Source organism: Lepus europaeus, chromosome 5 (genome assembly GCF_033115175.1).
Source record: "Lepus europaeus isolate LE1 chromosome 5, mLepTim1.pri, whole genome shotgun sequence".
NCBI classification, from domain to species: domain Eukaryota; kingdom Metazoa; phylum Chordata; class Mammalia; order Lagomorpha; family Leporidae; genus Lepus; species Lepus europaeus.
Genome location: NC_084831.1, coordinates 106495945 through 106516485, shown reverse-complemented (window position 1 = coordinate 106516485; position 20541 = coordinate 106495945). Strand labels below are relative to the sequence as shown.

General features: G+C 39.0%; 1 protein-coding gene across 2 annotated transcripts in view; it reads left to right on the top strand.

Moving 5' to 3' along the window:
* Positions 1–12853, top strand: part of ST7L (suppression of tumorigenicity 7 like) — a 93979-nt gene extending 81126 nt beyond the window's left edge. For both annotated transcript variants that reach the window (XM_062191972.1, XM_062191971.1), the window contains one exon: positions 7808–12853. In XM_062191972.1, the coding sequence (XP_062047956.1) occupies positions 7808–7986 (179 nt within the window). In that variant the 3' untranslated portion in view covers positions 7987–12853. The remainder of the gene's footprint in view (positions 1–7807) is intronic.
* The last annotated feature ends 7688 nt before the right edge of the window (positions 12854–20541 follow it).

Below are 20541 nucleotides of genomic sequence, written 5' to 3'. Positions count from 1 at the left end.
TTGCTTGAAATTTTGGACACTGTATTATTTTAATAATTTCTGGGATGTAGCTGCGTAACTCATTTCCAAAACTGTCTAAGTTAAAAGCAATGGGCACAAAGATTTAAGATTTTAAAAATAAGTTATTTTACAAACATTAAGAAAAGAGTAATATCAGCACCAGTGTTGTAGCACAGTAGGTTAAGCTGCTGTTTGCGACACCAGCACACTTTATCAGAGTGTCATTTCAAGTCCTGGCTGCTCTACTTTGAATGCAGCTTCTGGCTAATGTGCCTGGGAAGGCAGTACAATATGCCCCAAGTTCTTTGGCCCCTGCCACCCATGTGAGCGACCAGGATGGTATTCCTGACTCTTGGCTTTGGCCTGGCCCAGCCCTGGCTGTTGTGGCCACTTGGAGGAGTGAATGAGTAGATAGAAGATCTGTCTCTTTCTCTCTCTCAGTCTCTGTCTCTGTTCCTCTCTGTTACCCTGCCTGTCAGAAAAAGAAGGAATCTTTAAAAAAATAAAAATAAAGCAGTCCTTCACAAACACTTTCAGAAAATAAAGGAGGGAGCACTCTTCAACTCATCTGGCGAGCCCAATAGTACCCTGATACCAACACCAAGGACATTTTAAGAAAACTATAGAAAAATAGCCCTTATGAGTTGAGATACAAGCATCTTCAGCAAAATTTTAGCAATTAAATCCAGCAGTGTATAAAAAGGATTGAACCAAATGGAATTTACCTTACAAAAGATTGGTTTAACATCTGGAATGCACTGTTAATAAATATAGGACAATAGATGCAGAAAAAGCATTTGATAAAATTCAACACCTATTCATGATAACAACTGTCAACAAACGCTAGTAAATGAAGGGAAGTTCTTCATCCTGATAGACTATCTATGAAGAATGCACAGTAAGCACCATACTTAATCCTCTAAGATCAGGAATATAGCAGGGATGTCCGTTCTGGCCATTTCTGTGTAGCACAGCACTACTGGTTCTAGTCAGTATAATCAGGCAAGAAAAAGAAATTAAGAAAAAAAAATCAGTATTGGAAAAGAAGAGGATCCGTTTAGGAAATGAGGTCTGCAGGATTGTAGGATATAAGAACAATATTCAAAAATCAATAATCTGTCTACATACTATAATAAACAATCTGAAACAATCTGGCCACTTGGAGGAGTGAACAAGTGGACAGAAGATCTGTTTGCCTCTCTCAGTCTCTCTCTGTCTGTCCCTCCATGTCACCCTGCCTTTCAGAAAAAGAAAGGAATCTTTCAAAAAATAAAAATAAAAATAGTCCTTCATGAATCCCTTCAGAAAATAAGGGAAGAGGGAGCACTCTTCAACTCCTTTGGTGAGCCCAATGTACAATCTAAAAGTGAAATTTAGAAAACAGTTCCAATTAAAGTAGCATCAAAAAGAGCAATTAACCTAGGAATGAATTTAACAAAAGAAGTATAAGAGTTGTATACTAAAAACTACAAACTATTGCTGAGTGAAATTTAAGAAAATCTAAATAAATGGAGATTTTATGTTGATGAATTAGAATACCCACTATTGTTTAGGTGGTAATTCTCCCCAAATTGATCTTGAAATTTAATAGTGTACCTATCAGAATTGTAGGAGAGATTTTGCAGAGTTTAATAAGTTGGTCCTAAAATTTACATGGAAGGGTAAAGGATACAAAATAGCTAAGTTATGTATATGAAGAACAACATTTCCCAATTTGAAAAAGGGCAAAGAATTAGGAAGAGAACCAGACACATGTGGTATTAGGGCTGCTGAGAATGTTTCTATGTAGGCCTTCAGGATGCCAGGCCTCTCAGAAGAATAGTCTACGTCTTTCTTAGCTGCCTTATCATCTACTCAGTGAGAACTGGTAAATCTCTGTTTAACTTTTCTTTTATGACATACCTGATAAGTAAGCATGCTGACGGTTAGAAACACCACCGCCATCTTTCCTTTATGATGTAAACCTTTGCCATAGTCTTTACAATGCTGAGTCATTAGAAAGGAAAGTTTCAGTTTTATAACCATCAAACTTCATGAGCTGAAATTTAGGAGAATGATGGTGGCAAGTTGAATATGCTGGTATTATACTGCCAAGGTCTTTTTTCTTATTTTTAAATATTTATTTATTTTGAGAGAGAGAGAGCTAGAGTGAGAGCTCATGTGAATGCTCCCATCCACTGGTTCATTCCCTAAATGCCTGCTACCACTGGGACTGGGCCAGGCAAAAGCTGATCCAGGTCTCCCACGTGGCTGGCAGGGACCCAATTACTTGAGCCATCACCCACAGCCTCCCAGGAAACTGAAGTCAGGAAATAAAGGTATAAGTATCAAAACCAGGCACTCCAATATGGAATGCAGGCATCTTAATTGCTAAGCCAAACACTTGGCCCTGCTAGGGTTTTTTATTTTCCTCCTTCAGCTAGGAGAAGTGGACTCTCCTGTTTCTCAAAGTGCTTGCTTGCTGTCTTTTTTTTCTTTGCTTTGCTTTTTTGTGAGGCAAAGACACAGCAAGAGAGCTCTCTCTCATCTGCTGGTTCAGTCCCCAAATGCCTACAGCAGCCAGGACTTGGCCAGCCTGGGAATAGAAACTCAGCCCAAGTCTCCCAAGCAGGTGGAAGAACTCAGTTACTTAGGCCATCACTGCTGCCTCCCAGGGTCTGCATTCGCAGGAAATGAGTCCAGAAGCAGAGATGAGTATCACAGCCAGGCACTCCAATATGGAATGCAGGCATCTTAATTGCTAGGCTAGATGCTGGCCCCTATATACTGCCTTTTTTTTTTTTTTTTTTAAGATTTATTTATGTATTTGAAAGACAGAGTTACGGAGAGAAATAGAGAAACAGAGAGAGATCCTCCACCCACTGATTCACTCTCCAAATGGCTGCAAGAGCCAGGGCTGGGCCAGTTCGAAGCCAGGAGCTTTATTTGGGTCTCCTACATGGGTAGCAGGGGCCCAACCACCTGGGCCATCTTTTGCTGCTTTCCCAGGCCTTTATTCAGAAGCTGGCTCAGAAGTGGAGCAGCTGGGGCATGAACTGGCATCCAGGTGGAGGCTTAACCTTCAATTCCATAACAATGCCCCCACCCCGTCCCCCTCCTACTCTCTTCTCCCCACTGACCCCCCTGCAGTGTACTTCTTGATCTCCACTTTTAGACCATAAACGCTTTGTATGCCAGGATTCTTTTTTTTTTGTTGTTGTTCCTGTATCTATAATGTTTGTCATAAAAACTGGTATTCAATATTATTTGAATTACTAAAATTTATTAATTTACTCTTCTAAGCAAACCTGGCACATTTTAACTAAAATGTTAAATATGGGTTCTGCATTTGGCCTAGCAGTTAAGACACTGGTTGGGGTATTTGGGGAGTGAGCCAGCAGATGGGAGCATGTTCTCTCTCTGCTGACTCCACCCCCCGTGTCTCTGTCTCTCAAATAAAAAAATAACTAAATATTAATACCTTTTTCTCCTTTCCCTATTCTGAACTCCTGGGTTCTTAACAGATTAATAGAGAGACTTAAAGACAATGTGCTAATTGCTATACGTATAGAATAATTATATGGAAGTTTGAGGCGGGAGGGCCAGTCTTTCCAGGAAGTTAAGGAAGATTCTCAATTTTCTTACTTTGGTGACTTAAGGAATGCTAAATCTTTCATACCGCAGGAGAAGCAGATTTGAGAATAAGGATAAGGTAAGTAAATAAGTACAGGCTTTCATTATGTTGCTTGTGTAATGTCTTATTATTTTATATATGTATGTATGGATATATATATTCCAGTGATATATGATCTATTTACACATATACATAAAAGTTTGTAATTTACATTTAAATAATGTGTCTAAGATATATTTGTAAGTTATATGTATTTATGATATGTATATTATAAAGTTCATATATAATATATAAATAGTAAATGTTTTAAGCATACTTTGGGCATAAGTTACACAGAGCCACTTCAGACCAACTTCAACATAAATGGGCATTTGTTGGAAGAACACTGGGTTGTCAGGAACCCAAAAGCAGCAATTGCAGTTTGACTTTATAAGGGACTAGAACCAGGAACAGCAAGGCTGTTAGGATTTCCACAAGTCAGTCATCTGTATCTCTTTGTCTTTGGCTGCTTTTTTCAGTCTCTCCTATTCTTTCTTTTTCTCCTTCCCCAGTCTCTCCTGTGTGTGTGTGTTTTTTTTTTTTTTTTTTTGACAGGCAGAGTGGATAGTGAGAGAGAGAGACAGACAGAGAGAAAGATCTTCCTTTTTGCCGTTGGCTTACCCTCCAATGGCCGCTGCGGCCAGCGCATCTCGCTGATCCGAAGCCAGGAGCCAGGTGTTTCTCCTGGTCTCCCATGCGGGTGCAGGGCCCAAGCACTTGGGCCATCCTCCACTGCCTTCCTGGGCTATAGCAGAGAGCTGGCCTGGAAGAGGGGCCACCGGGATAGAATCTGGCGCCCCGACCGGGACTAGAACCCAGTGTGCTGGCGCCGCAAGGCGGAGGATTAGCCTGTTAAGCCACGGCGCCGGCCTCCTGTGTGATTTTTCATTTCTGGTTTTCTCAGTGTATCAGCTTCATTCTTATATCTTTCTCTTTGTAGTTTGGCTTTCCCATCATAGACATTCATGAAGCCAAATTTGATGCCCTCATGACTGTTTACTTGTCATCAGTTTATGAAAGTAATACTGAATGGGTAGTATCTCAATCCCCCTTGCAGAGCTTCTAAAAGATTCAGATTTACCCAAGGCTTCATTTCTGGTCCAATCAGCTGTGACCTAAAGATATGCTCAGGTTATGTAAAAATGCCAGGGATCTGATATCTATCTCTACATCTCACAGATCAGAATAAGGAGTCATCATTTTCTAACTAGCAAAAAAATGAATGAGATCATGAAAGGAAACTATAGTGTGCAGAGTGAACTAAGCATAGGACCAGTAAGCCATAAAAATGTCCAGGGAATGGATGGCAGGGAAGGAGTTCAGTAAAGGAGTGGTGAGAGAGGACAAGGACTGGATGTCTTAGAAACTAAAAGGAGGAAGATGTTTCCAAGTGAGGAGGAGTAGCCCAGATAATTCAGCATGGCAATTACTGAGAAGAAGCCATTGACTTTGGCAATTAGGAGGTCATTAGTGAGAGAAATTTCACTTTCCTTCCTAGGGTGCGTGATGGTAGTACTTGTTCTTGTTGTTTTTCCATTTGAATAGGAACAGGGATGTTTATAACAAAGGAATGGGTCTTTAAGTATGGAACATCAATATGCAAGATTGTATCATATTAGGCTAATACACTTAGCCCAACATAATGCTTCTCTTCGTAAGTTATTGAGAGATCTTTAAAAGGTTCATAGAAAATGAATATTGTGGAAAAACTGCATGACTTCATGGATTTTTTTGCACCAAAATAAACTTACCTTTTTAATTCTATTTTTCCACAAGTTTTTTTTTTTTAATAAATTTATTTATTTGAAAGAGTTACAGAGAAGGAGAGGTGGAGGCAGAGAGAGAGAATGAATGAATGAATGAATGAATGAAATTTCCGTCCACTGGTTCACTCCCAAATGGCCACAATGGCTGGGGCTCAGCCAGGCTGAAGCCCGGAGACTGGAGCTTTTTCCAGGTCGCCTGTGTGGGGGCAGGGGTCCGAGGACTTGGGTCATCTTTTGCTGCTTTCCCAGCTACATTAGCAGGGAGCTGGATTGGAAGTGGAGCAGCTGGGACCAGCACCCACATGAGATGCCAGTGCTGCAGGCAGCTGCTTTCCCTGTTTCGCCACAGTGCCGCCAGCCCCTTTCCATGAGCTTAATGGAGTAACCTCATATAAGACCAACTTTACATAGGAATATGAATAAAATGAGGGTGATTTTCATATTTTCAGACCCATAAACCACAAAACCAGACAACTTGCTTTTTTGCAAGCCTTTATTAATTCTAACCCCATATAGGTAGCAAACTCCAGGAGGAGGAATGAAGGGGTATGCTAGAGGGTTTTGTTTGATTATATTGTATGTTCTTAAAGTATTTTTCTGTCTCTGATTGTGGTAGAATGAACAAATTTTTAATAATGTGGACTTCTAATACCCAGGGGTACTTAATGTTTTTTGTTTTTAATTCTCCTTCAACCTTGATATGACTTATAGCATTCTGGAATTTGCTTATGGACCTCATAAGTTCTGACTTGAACTATTCCCCTAGTTCACATAGCTATTTAGTTGTCTTTTATGCCTCCTGATAAATTTTTCTCTACAAGCCAGTGATGAAATTTGAACTTTCGTTCCAAGGGAGTGTTTCTGTACTAGTCAGTCATCCATTATATTGATGTATTAGCCAAACATTGACTGACAAATGAATCCACAGAAAGCAATCCAAAAAGAAATAATTAGGTCTCTCCTACAGTATAAAAATCTCATATTTTAGGAAGTTTTCTTACTAAAGCTATGTAGTCTTCTACCTTCTAAAGTGGAAATAGTCCTATTATCTATCTAAATAGGATTACTAAAAAATCAAATAAGCTGATATAAATTAAAGCACTTTATAAACCACAAAATGCTAATAGTTTAGTTAATACTATTAATTTTGCTGTCTTGTTCCCTGAATTCTCAAATACCAGAGTTTGTTTCTCTTGGTTTGCTGGAAGAAGTTGGCCTCTCATGACTGAGGGATAGGGCAAAGGGGACTTCTGGTTCTTTGGGTGCTGAAAGCACAATGTTGTCTACAGTTTCTAATGTTTCTAACTTTTAAAAATTCGGCTCTGTATGCTTTTTTTTTTTTTTTAAATAGCTCAAGGCTCTGGAAATTTGCTAGAATTTTAGCAAGCTTGGTTTTTATTTTATACCTTCTGAATATAGTATAAGACATAAAAAGTATCATAGCTATTGAAGGGAGCTTAGGTGTAATCTTTGTGAATCATTGTGTTTAAAAAAGTGAAATTTATGGCTGACCTTGATTCAACACCGAATTAGTCATCACTTACTAATGCAGGATATTACATCAGGAATTTCTGGGTTAGTGGCTAGCCTCGAGTGGTCAACTTCCTGGACTAATGAAGTCCCAGAATAGCTCTCGGTGTAACAGATATTGTTTGAGTACCTACTGTGTGTCACACACTTTAGTAGGCTCATCTCAGTATTGTTTTTAAAGTGTTTTCAAATTTCAAATATGATAGAAATACTTGAATATAACTGATAGTGAAATATCCAATCTCTGGAAAAATAATACCTGAGTAAATATACAAATGCGGCAAAATAAGACAGGAGACTTCACTTATGGTCATTGTCCTACGGCTCTGATTTTCTGGTTTAATTTTTATGGTGCTCAACAAAATGCCACATATAGAACACATTAATAACTAGGTAAAATTTATTAACTGTTGGCTCTGGGAAATCTCCAGTGACATGTCTTTTTATTTATTGCTGAACTGTTTCTGAGCTCTCAACAACTCACATTCACTAAGTGATTACAATATTCATCACAAACTCCATAGCGACTTCTAGAGGGATTAGTAACTTCTCAAGATGATATAGCTAGTAAAATACAAGTCTCTTTTTCAGAATCACCTCAGCATAACTTTATAATCAGTGTTCTTTTGCATGATACCATCCTATTCTCAAACCCTAGCACAGTCTGGTTATGTAGATATGCTGTTGATGTTGGAATAAATAGTGGATAATTTTCTTCTTTGCATGGCTAAAGACTTCTGTTATTTTACAAAAAAAAATTTTCTTTTTAGTTTTTAAAAATAGGTTTTATTTGAAAATACCAAGATTGGTGTATGCAGTATTCTGAAAAAAAATTCATTCCTGCCTTTCTCCCTTGTAGACTTTCATCATGTTTCTGTTTACCCAAAGAAAGAACTTCCTTTTTTCATCCATTTCACAGCGGGATTGTGTTCTTCTACAGCAATGATAGCCCTTCTCACACACCAGTTTCCTGAAATCATGGGTATTTTTGCTAAAGCTGTAAGTATGATCTCAAGGACTTGTGTAGAGTATTTGTAAAACCCACAAGAAACCACCTGTGATCTGTTTGTGCTAACTCAGTTGAACAGTGGAAAATATTTGTTATGGTAAATTATAAGAATTGACTTGTAAAGTTGCTGTCATAAATATGTCAATCATAAGTTTTTGGTGATTTGAGCTATATACCTTTGTTGCTTAAAAGTTTAAAGAATACAATGCCATATATTATAAAGTTGGTCCTCATAGATCACTTTTGGTGATAAAAATGTTACTTATTACTACCTAAGAATGATCCAATTCTTTTTTATTAATGTATTTGTTTTGATATTTAACAAAAATTCCCTATTTTGTAAACAAGCCTTTTGTTTTTGATTTTTTTTCTATTTAAATGAAATAATTAGTTCTAAAGAGCTGTCGAACTTTAAATTCAAGAGTGCAACTAAGATAAAGAATAAGTAGATGAGATGGGACAGGTGATGAGATATTTGTCCTCGGTACAGAATCTGCCTCCTAACTCAGTGTGGTTCTTCCTGTTATTTTCTCTGCTTGGTTTTAGTAACCTTCCCCCCAATCTTGGGTATAGAATCCTATACAGAGCTTTACTCTCATTTTTACCCATTATTGTGGGCTTGTTCCCCTTTTCCTGACCCAGGAAATACTTGAGTACTAAGAAAGGGGGTATTCCATGACTATTTCCTCTTCTATATAAATTAGTTAATGTCACTGACTCAAAGTAAAATTACCAAAGATAATTCCCTTTAAGTCGCCAAGCCTTTTAGAAAATATATCTTTCATGTACACATGTGCATTTTTTACCAGGTCATAAGAATTAAAACCCGAAAAGAAAGTACTGTTTTATTGTATTCCCAAATGTAAAATCACCAGGAGCTGTAGAAAAACTAGCCTTTATTTAGTATTGTATTTTCTGTATTTTTCTCTATATGCCTCCATTCTAACTCCCTGTTTTCTCACCATTTCTTTTCCTGTCTTAAAAATAGTTTATTTTGTGCCTTACAGATTAGCTGGCTTTCTTCCGGCACCAGTGGTAGCCAGTCCTGGTTTCCCTTTTTCCCTAAAGGTCAGCTGTGTAATGTGTTAAGTTGCCACTGGCTGTAGGCCTAGGAGTCTGAGTCTGCACTGGATTCTGAGTTAAGCTTCAAGAAGAATGACTTTTCACTGTTCAGGGAGTATAGATATTTGGGTTGGAAACTGACTGTTCTATTTCCTTTAACTGTAAAAAAGAAGCTTAGTGATTGATTCTACCATAACTCTGTTGTTTGCAATGGTGTTGATTAGGGAGTGAGTGCATCTCAAAGTGAATTGACCTTACTGTGTAATCCGGCATGGAAAAGCAAAATGGACTAGAAAGGGAATCCCATCCATTAATAGCTGTGAAAAATATGTGCCATTGTTAATTTGAGATCACAGGCAGCAATGGGAGAGATGGTTCTTGTGTTTCTCTCAGGGCACTGAGGTGAGAAGGAAGTAAAATAGAGCAAGGTACTGGCTAAAATTAATGTGGGATGTGCTCACCGTATGCTCTGTCCATCGACATTAGTGTAGAGTGTCTGCCTGAACCTAAGAGGTCACTAATAGTAACAGAAGAGCCTTTAGAATTACATAGCAGAACTTATTCTTTAGCACTCCTCTAGCAGAGTCTGAGAATGAATTATTATCTATTTTAAAGCTGAAGCTTCTTTTTTAGACCAAAAGTTATTGATAAACTCTGATTGCAGTTGAATAATAAATAAGCATTTTTTTCACTGTCTTTTGGTATTCGTATAATTGATGATTATATTGTTAAAATGTGCCTGACGGTGAACTTTTTTAAAAAAACAGTCTTCTATTTAATTTAAATGTATATTAATTTTTTTAGAAAATATTTATTTCTTTGTTTCAAAGGCAGAGCAAAGGAGAGAGAGAGAGAGAGAGACAGAGATCTTTCATCCACTGATTAACTCTCCAAATGCCTGTAAAAACTGGGGGTGGGTCAGGCCAAAGCCAAGAGCCTGGAACTCCATCCAGGCCTCCCACTTGGCTGTCATTCTGCTGCCTTCCAGTTGGATTAGCAGGAAACTGGACTGGAAGAGCAGAGTAGCTGGGACTCAAACCATACCCTCTAATGGCTTAACATACTGCACCGTGACAGTGAACTTTTATAACCACCTTCTATCCCTGTGGGGTTTACATGTTCATTTTAAATTTCCAATCATCTGGTGGGTGTTTGGCATAACAGATGAGCTGCCCATTTGTTGTGATGCTCTCATCCCATATCCGTGTGTCTAGGTTCAAGTCCCATCTCTGACTTTTTTTTTTTTTATCCGAATAACAGAGTTACAGAGAGAGAGCGAGACAGACAGACAGAGGGAGGAGGGGAGTGAGGCAGGCAGGCAGGCAGGGAGGGAGAAATCTTCCATCTGCTGGCTCATTCCCCATATGGATGTAATGGTCAGAGCTGGACCAGACTGAAGCCAGGAGCCAGGAGCTGCTTCTGGGTCTCCCACATGGGTGCAGGGGCCCAAGCACTTGGGGCATCCTCTGCTGCTTTCCCAGGCACGTCAGCAGGGAGCTGGGCCAGAAGGGAAGCAGCTGAGAATTGAACTAGAACCCAGTTGGGATGCCGTGCTGCGGTTGGCAGCCTGACTCATCACAGCGCCAGCCCCCAGCTCTGACTCTTAATTACAGCTACTTGCTAGTGCAGACCCTGGGAAGCATCAGGTGATGGCTCAAGTGGTTGAGTTTCTGCTTCCCGTGTGGGAGAGCTGGATTGAGTCCCTGGATCCCAGCTTCAGCCTGGCGCAGCCCTGGCTGTTGTGGGCATTTGGGGAGAAAACTAGTAGATGGGAGCTCTCTGTCTCTGTGTCTCAAAAATTTAAAAAACTCCTAGTAACTATTTGCTGAAACTACCTGCAAACCAATATTTGCTGTGCAGAAGTTCCAAAGGCAGGTCCCATTTAAGAGAGAACAGAAAATGATAACAGTATAGGCAGTCTCCCATTATAAATACAATATATAAATGCCTTGACAGACCAAGGAACTAGAGGCTCAAATCCTGTTGCTTCACCACTTGGTAAAGTGTGGTATTTGTGTTTAGGAGCATCACCATCACCCAAGAACTTGTCAAAAATTCAGGCTCTCAGGCCCCAGTCGAGACCACCTGAATCGGGATCTGCATTTTTACAAGGTTTGCAGGTGATCTTACATGTGCATTTAAAGCTTGAGAAGCCCTGTACTCTCCCCCCAAATATGAAGAACTTAAAACACCTAGGTAGTGCCACTCCATCAATGTGGAAAAGGGCCAGCATTGTAGAGTGGTTATGAGCTTAGACTCTGGAGCCAGACTGCTTTGCTCTGAATTCCAGCCCTGGCACTTACAGGCTGTGCAACCTCAGGTAAGTTACCTACCCTTTTCTACCTTTAATTGTAAAGTGAGAACAATAATACCATATAGGTATTGGTGAGGATTAGATGAACTTAAAATATATCAAATGTCTAGAACCATGTCTACTTACAATAAAAACTAGGTGAGTGTTAAGTGTTATTGCTGCCACTACTGTCTTCATTGTCTCCGAAGTGCAGCTATTTTGGTAAACCCTACCCCCTTCACATGTGGAGGAGATATGTCCTAACAGTGAGCTCAAAATGCATTTTCCCACAGAAACTGTATCATAAATGCTGGTTGGGTGTCATTTAAATAGCTATAATGTATCTCTGGTACATCATGTGGATGCGAACTATAGAAGTGGAGAAATGTTTCATGTTACAGGCATTGGCAGACTGCCTTGTGGAAGGGAACTTTTGGGTAAATTGCAAATTGCCGATGTTAGGATTTGCAATTAAATTAGGTATTTGATGGCCAAATAAAGTAGAAATTTTGATGAAGAATCTTTGAAATAACTATGTTCTTCTATTTAGTAAGGCAAAGCAATTAAAAAAATTGCCCAGATTTCTTCAGTTACTATTGTCTCTTCTGCATTTAATTATCTTTTTATATTAGTTTATATGCTAAAAAATTCAATTTGAATTTCTTAAAATGTATTTGTTATAAAAATTGCCTTTTTATGAAGCCAGACACTAGGGCTTAATGATTTTTAATAATTCTCACTGTATCTCAGATTTAAGTAAAAGGAAGGGAATGAAGTGGAATGGCTGGTGGCTTCATTTTGTTTGTTTGTTTCTGCTTAGCATACAGCTGTGTGGAATAAGACTTCATTTTCAGCAAGCTAGGATTTTTTTTCCCCTGATTTTTCTCCTGACTGAGATGAAAACCTAGTTTGACATTAGACATAGAGCAATGAAAAAAAGTTGCATAAATCTCTGGAGATGTGGAATGTGCTGATATCACAGCTGATATTCTCCAAGGCCAGAATTCCTGAAAAAGGAAAAATTGCTTTTAAGTTGTAGGTCATTTTCTCACCTGCTTTGAAGCTTGCTGGGTTAAATATGAGAGTTCACAGTAAGGGTAGCCAGCAAACCAACTGAACTGGAATCTGATTCTGCTTATCTGAAAGGAGCTTCTTTATTTAAGAGCAGCACTGCCTTCTCCTTAGAGAACCAACCTTCATCTCTTCTGGCCCCTTTATTTCTGTCTTGCAAGAAAAGCTTTCTTCTTAGTAAAGCTTGGGAGCATGTTATCACAACAAGAAAAAATTTACAGATGGTCTTTGGGGATTTCACTAACTTATGGATGGATTCAGTCTTGTGGCATGTGACTTTAGTGCTTCCACTTCAGAAGTGTGTTTGAATATAAAACTCCCTAGTTGGGTTTTAATAAATAGAGTAGTCTTTATCATGCTGGCAGAAAAAGATGTTACGGGTAAAGAGAAGAATCAAAAAGATTCCTGATCGCTTCTCGGCCTTTTGGATAAGATCAATTGTAAAAAGATTTCCGAATAAATTGTTTTACTAAGGCAAAACTTTGTTGAAATTTGTTTCACTGAACACTTATTGTAACTGTGGTGGGGTGGGAATGGGCTGTGTTTCCAAATATTTCTACTAATCTTTATGTGGGAAAATGTGGTTGGGCATGCCAGTGATGAATTTCTGAGCAACTCATAATTGGCCGGCTCTACTGTAACTAGGGCCTTACAATCTGCTTGATTAATTCTTTAAGGACTACATTAGCCAAGTTGCATGATTTCCAAAGATATAGAAGGTCAGATGTTATACTAACAAAGGACCTCTCTACAGAATGTCTCACTGGGGTTTCTTCAGGCCCTTCCTAAAAATAATTAAAATTTTTCTACCCAAATTACATTTTTTAAAATAATAAGCAGACATAAATGCCAAGTATTTGTTACTGAATAGTGGGTAAAACTTTCAGAAAGGCTTGTCTACTATTCTAATTATTTTTTCTAAAGCAAAGATCATCTTCAGAACTAGGAGAATTGATAGACAATTATAATTATATATGGATGTTTACCAAAATAAAGGCTCTTAGTTTTTCATTATCTGTTCATAGGTGAAATACATTTTTCATATTTTCCACCTGACCTCATTCATGCCAAAAACCTATGATATTTTCATACTTGTTTATTAAATACATAAGAAACACATTCAGAAATCAGGCTGTCAGTTAAAATCAGTTTCTTCACTTTGACTGATAATGGATTCATTTTCAAAGCTGTGAGACTTTTTAGTTTGTAAGAATGGATATAGCTTTAAAAACATTTTTAATTGTAACTAAGCTTTTATTATTATAAAATATTGTTCTGTGACCATGCTATTTCCAGAGTAATACATCTGAAGTATTTCCCAGAGCCCATACAGTAATAAAATGAACCAATTATGCAAAAAGTTAACTTTTTAGAAGTTTGCATTTTTTGCTAGTGTTGTTAGTGTATCTAAAGTCTTTATTTGGGCAGTCTGGAGTATCTGATTTTGATTTTCATTGTGAATTAGGATGCAGCAAGAGAAAATACATTCTCAAGGTTCTATAAGGATATTTGTCATGCTTCATCCTCATTGTTCTTCTTTAAAAAGATCTAAAGTGAAAATATGTACAATAGCTGGTGTACTTCTTTATCCAAATTTCCTAAGTACTGAGCTCTTCAAAGGGTGGAAAACGGAATACAAGGACAACAGTGTACTTTTTAATGCATGTCTGTTTCCTTCCCTCAGAGTTTAATTCGGTTTTGAAGTTTGTGGAAAGCACCCTTTGTTCCTAGTAACATGTGCCTATCAAGTATGACATTCACAAAAGCTCTCCCTGAATTTGCTTAGGAGTATATGTAATCATTTCCCCTCAAAATGAAAGTCTCAGTGCTGAAGTTTAGAACATCCTGTCATTAACTGCTGCTAATATAGTTATTGCATAATCATTAGCACTTGAGGCACATGGACTGCCTAGATTTAGAAGAATGTGTTTAGATGCTGATATAAATCACTCATTCCTGACATATTACACTAGTGGTATTAGAATTCATATTAGGAAACCCACCGATATTTGTTTTAGAAAACATCTTTGTCTTTTGCACATCTAGCATAGTCCTCTAAGTGGAGAGAATATGGGCTACAGAAGAAAATTCCAATCATGAGGAATAGTTTTTAACTTTTCTTGAGTGGAGTTTTGCTCCCTTCTTCTACCGATCAAATTTTTAATGCACAAAAGAATTAAATTAGTAAGACTACTTATTACAGTCCTAAATTAAAAGTAACTTGGACTTCAGTTCTTATCATTTTTTAAAAGATTTTGTTTATTTATTTATTTGAGAGGTAGAGTTAGACAGTGAGAGGGAGAGACAGAGAGAGAGAGTTCTTCCATCTGTTGGTTCACTCCCCAAATGGCCACAATGGCTGGAGATGCGCCGATCCGAAGCCAGGAGCCAGGGGCCTCCTCCCAGTCTCCCATATGAGTTGCAGGGGCCCAAGGACTTGGGCCATCTTCCATTGTTTTCCCAGGCCATAGCAGAGAGCTGGATCGGAAGAGGAGCAGTCGGGACTAGAACCGGCGTCTATATGGGATGCTGGTGCCGCAGGTGGAGGATTAACCTACTGCACCCCGGCGCCAGCCCAGTTCTTATCATTTTTTAAGAATTATATTTATACTGTCATTTGTTATTATTGGAACCACTGGAGATAGCTTGTATCTTCTAATATTACAGATGGGAAGTTTGAGTTATCAGGTGATGTGCCTAAAATTACACAATAGACAAGATAGCTTACTACTTTTAGTCATGATATGTATTTTTGGTTTCAGTAATATACCACTTCACAGCTTATATCAAAACACATAGAAAAGAATAAACATCAAACCAGATATAGTAATGCTGAGAGGAAATAGGATGACAGAATGGTGGTGATTGTCAAGTGGCTTTGCTAGTGAAGTCTTCCCATGAGGGAGGAATTTGGAGAAGAGTTGTAGACTAAGAGGCTGATGTTGATTGTCAGTAAAATAGAAAGGGTACTTCCTACACTGGAGAAATACTTAACTGCAAAGGCATTAATAGATAAATAAGCTCCTAATGGAGTTCTTTGGTGTAAATCTATTTGATGAACTCTGATACTTTAAAATAACAAATGCTTATTTGCATTTCTGTCCTTCTAACTGATTCACTCAAATTTCATTCCTCTTCTTAATAGTCACTTAGGAAAGAATGCTGTGTACTCATTTACATCACATACTCATACAGCTGTGTAAAGGACTTCAGCTTCTCTAACTGCCTAAAATGTACAGAAATACTAAAGAAACATAGGCCTTGGTTCATAATGATTAAGAAAATTTGATTGGCTTTCTAAAATTGTAAGAAAAAATTAGAATAAATATAACACCAGTCTTTCAGTCTTTCAACACCAGTCTTCTTTCAGAATCAAAGGCAAGTTTCTGAGGAATTATTGTGGGCCATATAAGGCCTGTGGAATTGGTCTGGATTTGCCAAGGCAACCTCAGGTGGGACTCCAAAGTCAGTAAATCTATAGCACGTTCAATGTTAAGGTGACAGTTTTTTTTTTTTGGCCCACAAACAATGTTATAAATATCCAGATGACCCTTGGCAGAAAGAAAATTTCCCTACCCCTGGTCTAAAGTATCATATCTTGGGGCTAGGCCCCTGTCACTTTGTGGGGAAACCTGTATGGAACTCCTGGCTTCTAGCTTTGGCCTCACCCAGCCCTGGCTGGTGTGCTCATTTGGAGAGTGAACCAGTAGATGGAAGATCTCCATCTGTCTGTCTCTGTCTCTTTGTCTCTCTCCATCTCTTTCCCTCTCCTATATCCTCTTTCTGTTGCTCTTTCAAGTAGATAGAACTAATAAATAAGTAAACATTTAAAATATCATAATGGAATTTTTAAAAAAATTTTATATGTAATACTTTTTTTCTTTTTTTTTTTTTTTTTAAGACTTATTTATTTATTTGAGAGAGTTACACAGAGAGAAGGAGAGGCAGAGAGAGAGAGAGGTCTTCCATCCGATGGCTCACTCCCCAGATGGCTGCTATGGCTGGAGCTGTGCGAATCCGAAGCCAGGAGCTAGAAGCTTCTTCCTGGTCTCCCACGTGGGTGCAGGGGCCCAAGGACTTGGGCCATCTTCTACTGCTTTCCCAGGCCATAGCAGAGAGCTGGACGGGATGTGGAGCAGCCGGGTCTTGAACCAGCGCCCATATGGGATGCTGGCGCTTCAGGCCAGGACGTTAACCCACTGTGCCACAGCGCCGGCCCCAATAATGGAATTTTTTTTTTGCTTTAAAGATTTTATTTATTTATTTGCAAGTTAGAGTTACACAGAAAGAGAAGAGGCAGAGAGAGAAAGAGAGAGGTCTTCCATCCGATGGTTCACTCCCCAATTGGCCGCAACGGCCGGAGCTGCGCTGATTCAAAGCCAGGAGCCAGGAGCTTCTTCCAGTCTCCCACACAGGTGCAGGGACCCAAGGACTTGGGCCATCTTCTGCTTTCCCAGTCCATAGCAGAGAGCTGTATTGGAAGTGGAGCAGCTGGGTCTCGAACCAGCGCCTATATGGGATGCCGGTGCTTCAGGCCAGGGCGTTAACTCACTGTGCCACAATGCCGGCCCCAGAATTTTTTTTCTAAAGTGGGAATTTTAGGTAACAGCTGTACTTCTACTCATTGTATCAAGTAGGAAATAGGTATGTTCCTTAATCCTGATGAAGTCTCAATAAGAGAGTGAAGTTTATTGGTATTTTTTACTGAATTTGAAGAAAAAAATAAAATATCTCTTCATTCTGTAATAACATTGAGATTACTTTAGGTCTCTCTTAACAGTAGCCAGTTTCAAGAAAGAAATTACTTGGGCTTTAGGTGGCTTAGCAAAATTAAGAGAACTGATAATCAGGGAATTCGGATCTCATAGTCCTTTTTGACCTCATCTTGTGATGTCAGGCATTCTGGAATTAACACATGTAAGTACTGTTCAAGGTGTGGAAAAGGGCTTTATTCCCAGGGAACACCCTTGTTGCCTATCCCCAATGTGACACACACAGAAAGCAGCAGCTTGAGGGAGCATTTAAGTAGGGGGCACGTTCTCACACTCTTCGTTAGGAAGATGCCAGCTCTCCTCATTATTCAACATGCTGGAGTCCCAGTTTCCTTCAGAAGCTGGAGTTAAAACCTTTATTCTCAGGTAGCAGCAGCTTTACAATTAAATTTTAATCCCTGAATGCTGTTGGATTCCTGTCTAGAGCACAGCCACAGCTGTTCTTGGCAGGCAAAGACATTGCTGTTTTTCCTTCAGTCACGGTAAGATAGAAAAATGTTCCCTGGCCGGGGTGTGGATGAAGGCACTTTACTAATCTTATTCATAATTCATCCTTGGTTGCTGGGTTCTCAAAGTTGAAACTTTACCTTCTGATAAAATTCAGCTGGATTTTTTTTTTTTTTAATTTACTTGACTCCAATTCCTTTGGGGGGGTTGCCCTTATTGGGAGCTGAGAGATTCTAATCCAGGTAAGCCATGGCTTTGATGACTTTTCTTACTAATTTGCTCTTGGTATATGTTGTTGTAATATATCCTTAAAAACAAAACAAAAACTTCACTGTAATGTGCAGTTCAGGGGTTCCTGGATACCCTAAAAAGAATCCTCTTTCCGTATTGGCTGCCTGAATGGAATGGCTTCAGTAGGGCTTATCTTCCTTTGTTTCCCAAGTTTAGATTTTTAAAGAGCCTCAGCATTTAAAATTATGGTAACTGTTACTCTATAAATGCTGTGTGATGAGTGTTCTATAACAGGTCTGTTTCAAATTCATTGCATTAAGATTCTACTAATGGATTTCTTTGTTCATTCTTTCATTAATGAGCAGATATTTATCAGGCACTTTATGAAGTATAAAATACAGTTTCTGTTCCTGATAGCTCATAGTCATTTTTTTTTTTAAGATTTATTTATTTACTTGAAAGAGTTACACAGAGAGGGAAGGGGAGACAGAGAGAAAGAGAGAGAAAGCGAGCGAGCGAGCATCTTATATCTGCTGGTTCACTCCCCAGATGGCTGCAACAGCCGGAGCTGTGCCAATCCAAAGCCAGGAGCCAGGAACTTCTTCCAGGTCTCCCACACTGGTGCAGGAGCCCAAGGACTTGGGCCATCTTCTGCTTTCCCAGGCCGTGGCAGAGAGCGGGATCTGAAGTGGAGGAGCCAGGACTCGAACCGGCACCCATATGGGATGCTGACACTGCAGGCAGCGGCTTTACCTGCTATGCCACTGGCCCGGCCCCTAGCTCACAGTCTTAACAGTTAGGCATATGAGAAAGGCATAAAGATGTATTAACATAAGGTAGAGGCTGCTACTAAGTTTAGTTCATCATTGTGTATTCATTTAACTGGAAGTGACAGATAAGTTATTTTCAGATGCTTCTCGTAAGATAGTACACCAAAAAGTCAGTATGCACTCGTAGAGAGCCCTCGCTTTTAGAAGAATTTATTCGGATAGGAATCTTTTAACTTAAACAAGAAGATATAGAAAGAAGTAGCTCTATTTTTCAAATATATAACATGGAGGGGATTTTTCTCTTTATACCTAGCTGCTAAAGTTCATATTTTTGTAGCTTTCTGTAAAATATAGTTCACCAAAAAGTTAGTATAGACTCATAGAGGGCCCTTCCTTTAGAAGAATTTATTTGATTAGGATTCTTCAAACAAGAAGATATAGAAGAAGTATCTCGGGGCCGGCGCTGTGACGCAGTGGGTTAAAGCCCTGGCCTGAAACACAGCATCCCGTATGGGCGCTGGTTCTAGTCCCAGCTGCTCCTCTTCCCATCCAGCTCTCTGCTATGGCCTGGGAGAGCAGTGGAAGATGGCCCACGTCCTTGGGCCTCTGCACCCACATGGGAGACCTGGAAGAAGCTCCTGGCTCCTGGCTTCGGGTCAGTGCAGCTCCGGCTGTTGCGGCCATCTGGGGAGTAAAGTAGCAGTTGGAAGACCTCTCTCTCTCTCTGTCTCTACCTCTCTCTGTAACTCTGTCTTTTAAATAAATAAAAAAATCTTTAAAAAAAAAAAAGAAAGAAAGAAAGAAAGAAGTATCTTGTGGCAATAGTGGGTTAAAGCCATGATCTGCAGTGCCGGCATCCCATATAGGTGCCAGTTCAAGTCCCAGCTGATCCATTTCTGATCCAGCTCCCTGCTAATGTGCCTGGGAAAGCAGGGGAAGGTGGCCCAAGTGCTTGAGTCCCAGCACCCAAGTGGGAGACCAGAAGAAGCTCCTGGCTCCTGGCTTCAGCCTGGCCCACTTTCGGTCATTGGGGCCATTTGGGGAGTGAACCAGTGGATGGAAGACCTCTCTCTCTCTCTCTCTATAATTCTGCTTTTGAAATAAATAAATAAATCTTAAAAAAAAAAAGAAGTACTTTTTTTTCCAAATACATAACAGGGAGGGATTTTCATCTTTATGTCTTGCTGCTAAAGTTCAGTGATATTCATTATGTTTATATGAATAGTATGGAATTTATCAAAAATTAATGAAAAGCTCTACAATTCAAAATTTAAATAAGAAGTATCTCATCTCAGATTCACAATAACTCCCCTAAGACAAATGCCTCTGTAATCATACATTCCATCTTTTTCTTTTATATCCTCTCATTCTTAATGATAGATTAATAAGGACTAAGGGCCATTCTGGTTTTGAAAATGAAATAGTATGATTTCATTGTGAAGCAGATGAAATAGTAAGAGTCAGGACCAGAATTAATTTGACTCTGTGGATACATGAGAGAGAACACTTCTTAATGACAAAGCTGCATCCTGCAACTGATTCTGATTCTGAAATGGATACATATTATGCTAATTTTAAAAACTAAATGAATAGATATTAATATAAGGCATTAAAATTAGGTTCCTTTGCCCTCTCTTCCAAGCTGAATTTTGCTAATCAATTTTTCATGCTTAACAGTCCTACCCCTTCATGGGGAATCACCAAGATTGTTTTCTAAGTAACTAAAAAATGTTTCCTATCTTTATCGTTAAGTAAAATGCATTAACTGGATCATGGGGAATATGACTTTGGAATACATATTTTATAAGACAGGACTTATCCTTAAGGAAATTAGGTATGTTATCAATAAAAATGGTAAAATGACAAAAGTACATGAAGTAGAAAAGTAGGCCTCAGGTTGTACCTAAGCGTTGAAAAATATGCCATGGGTTGGCACTG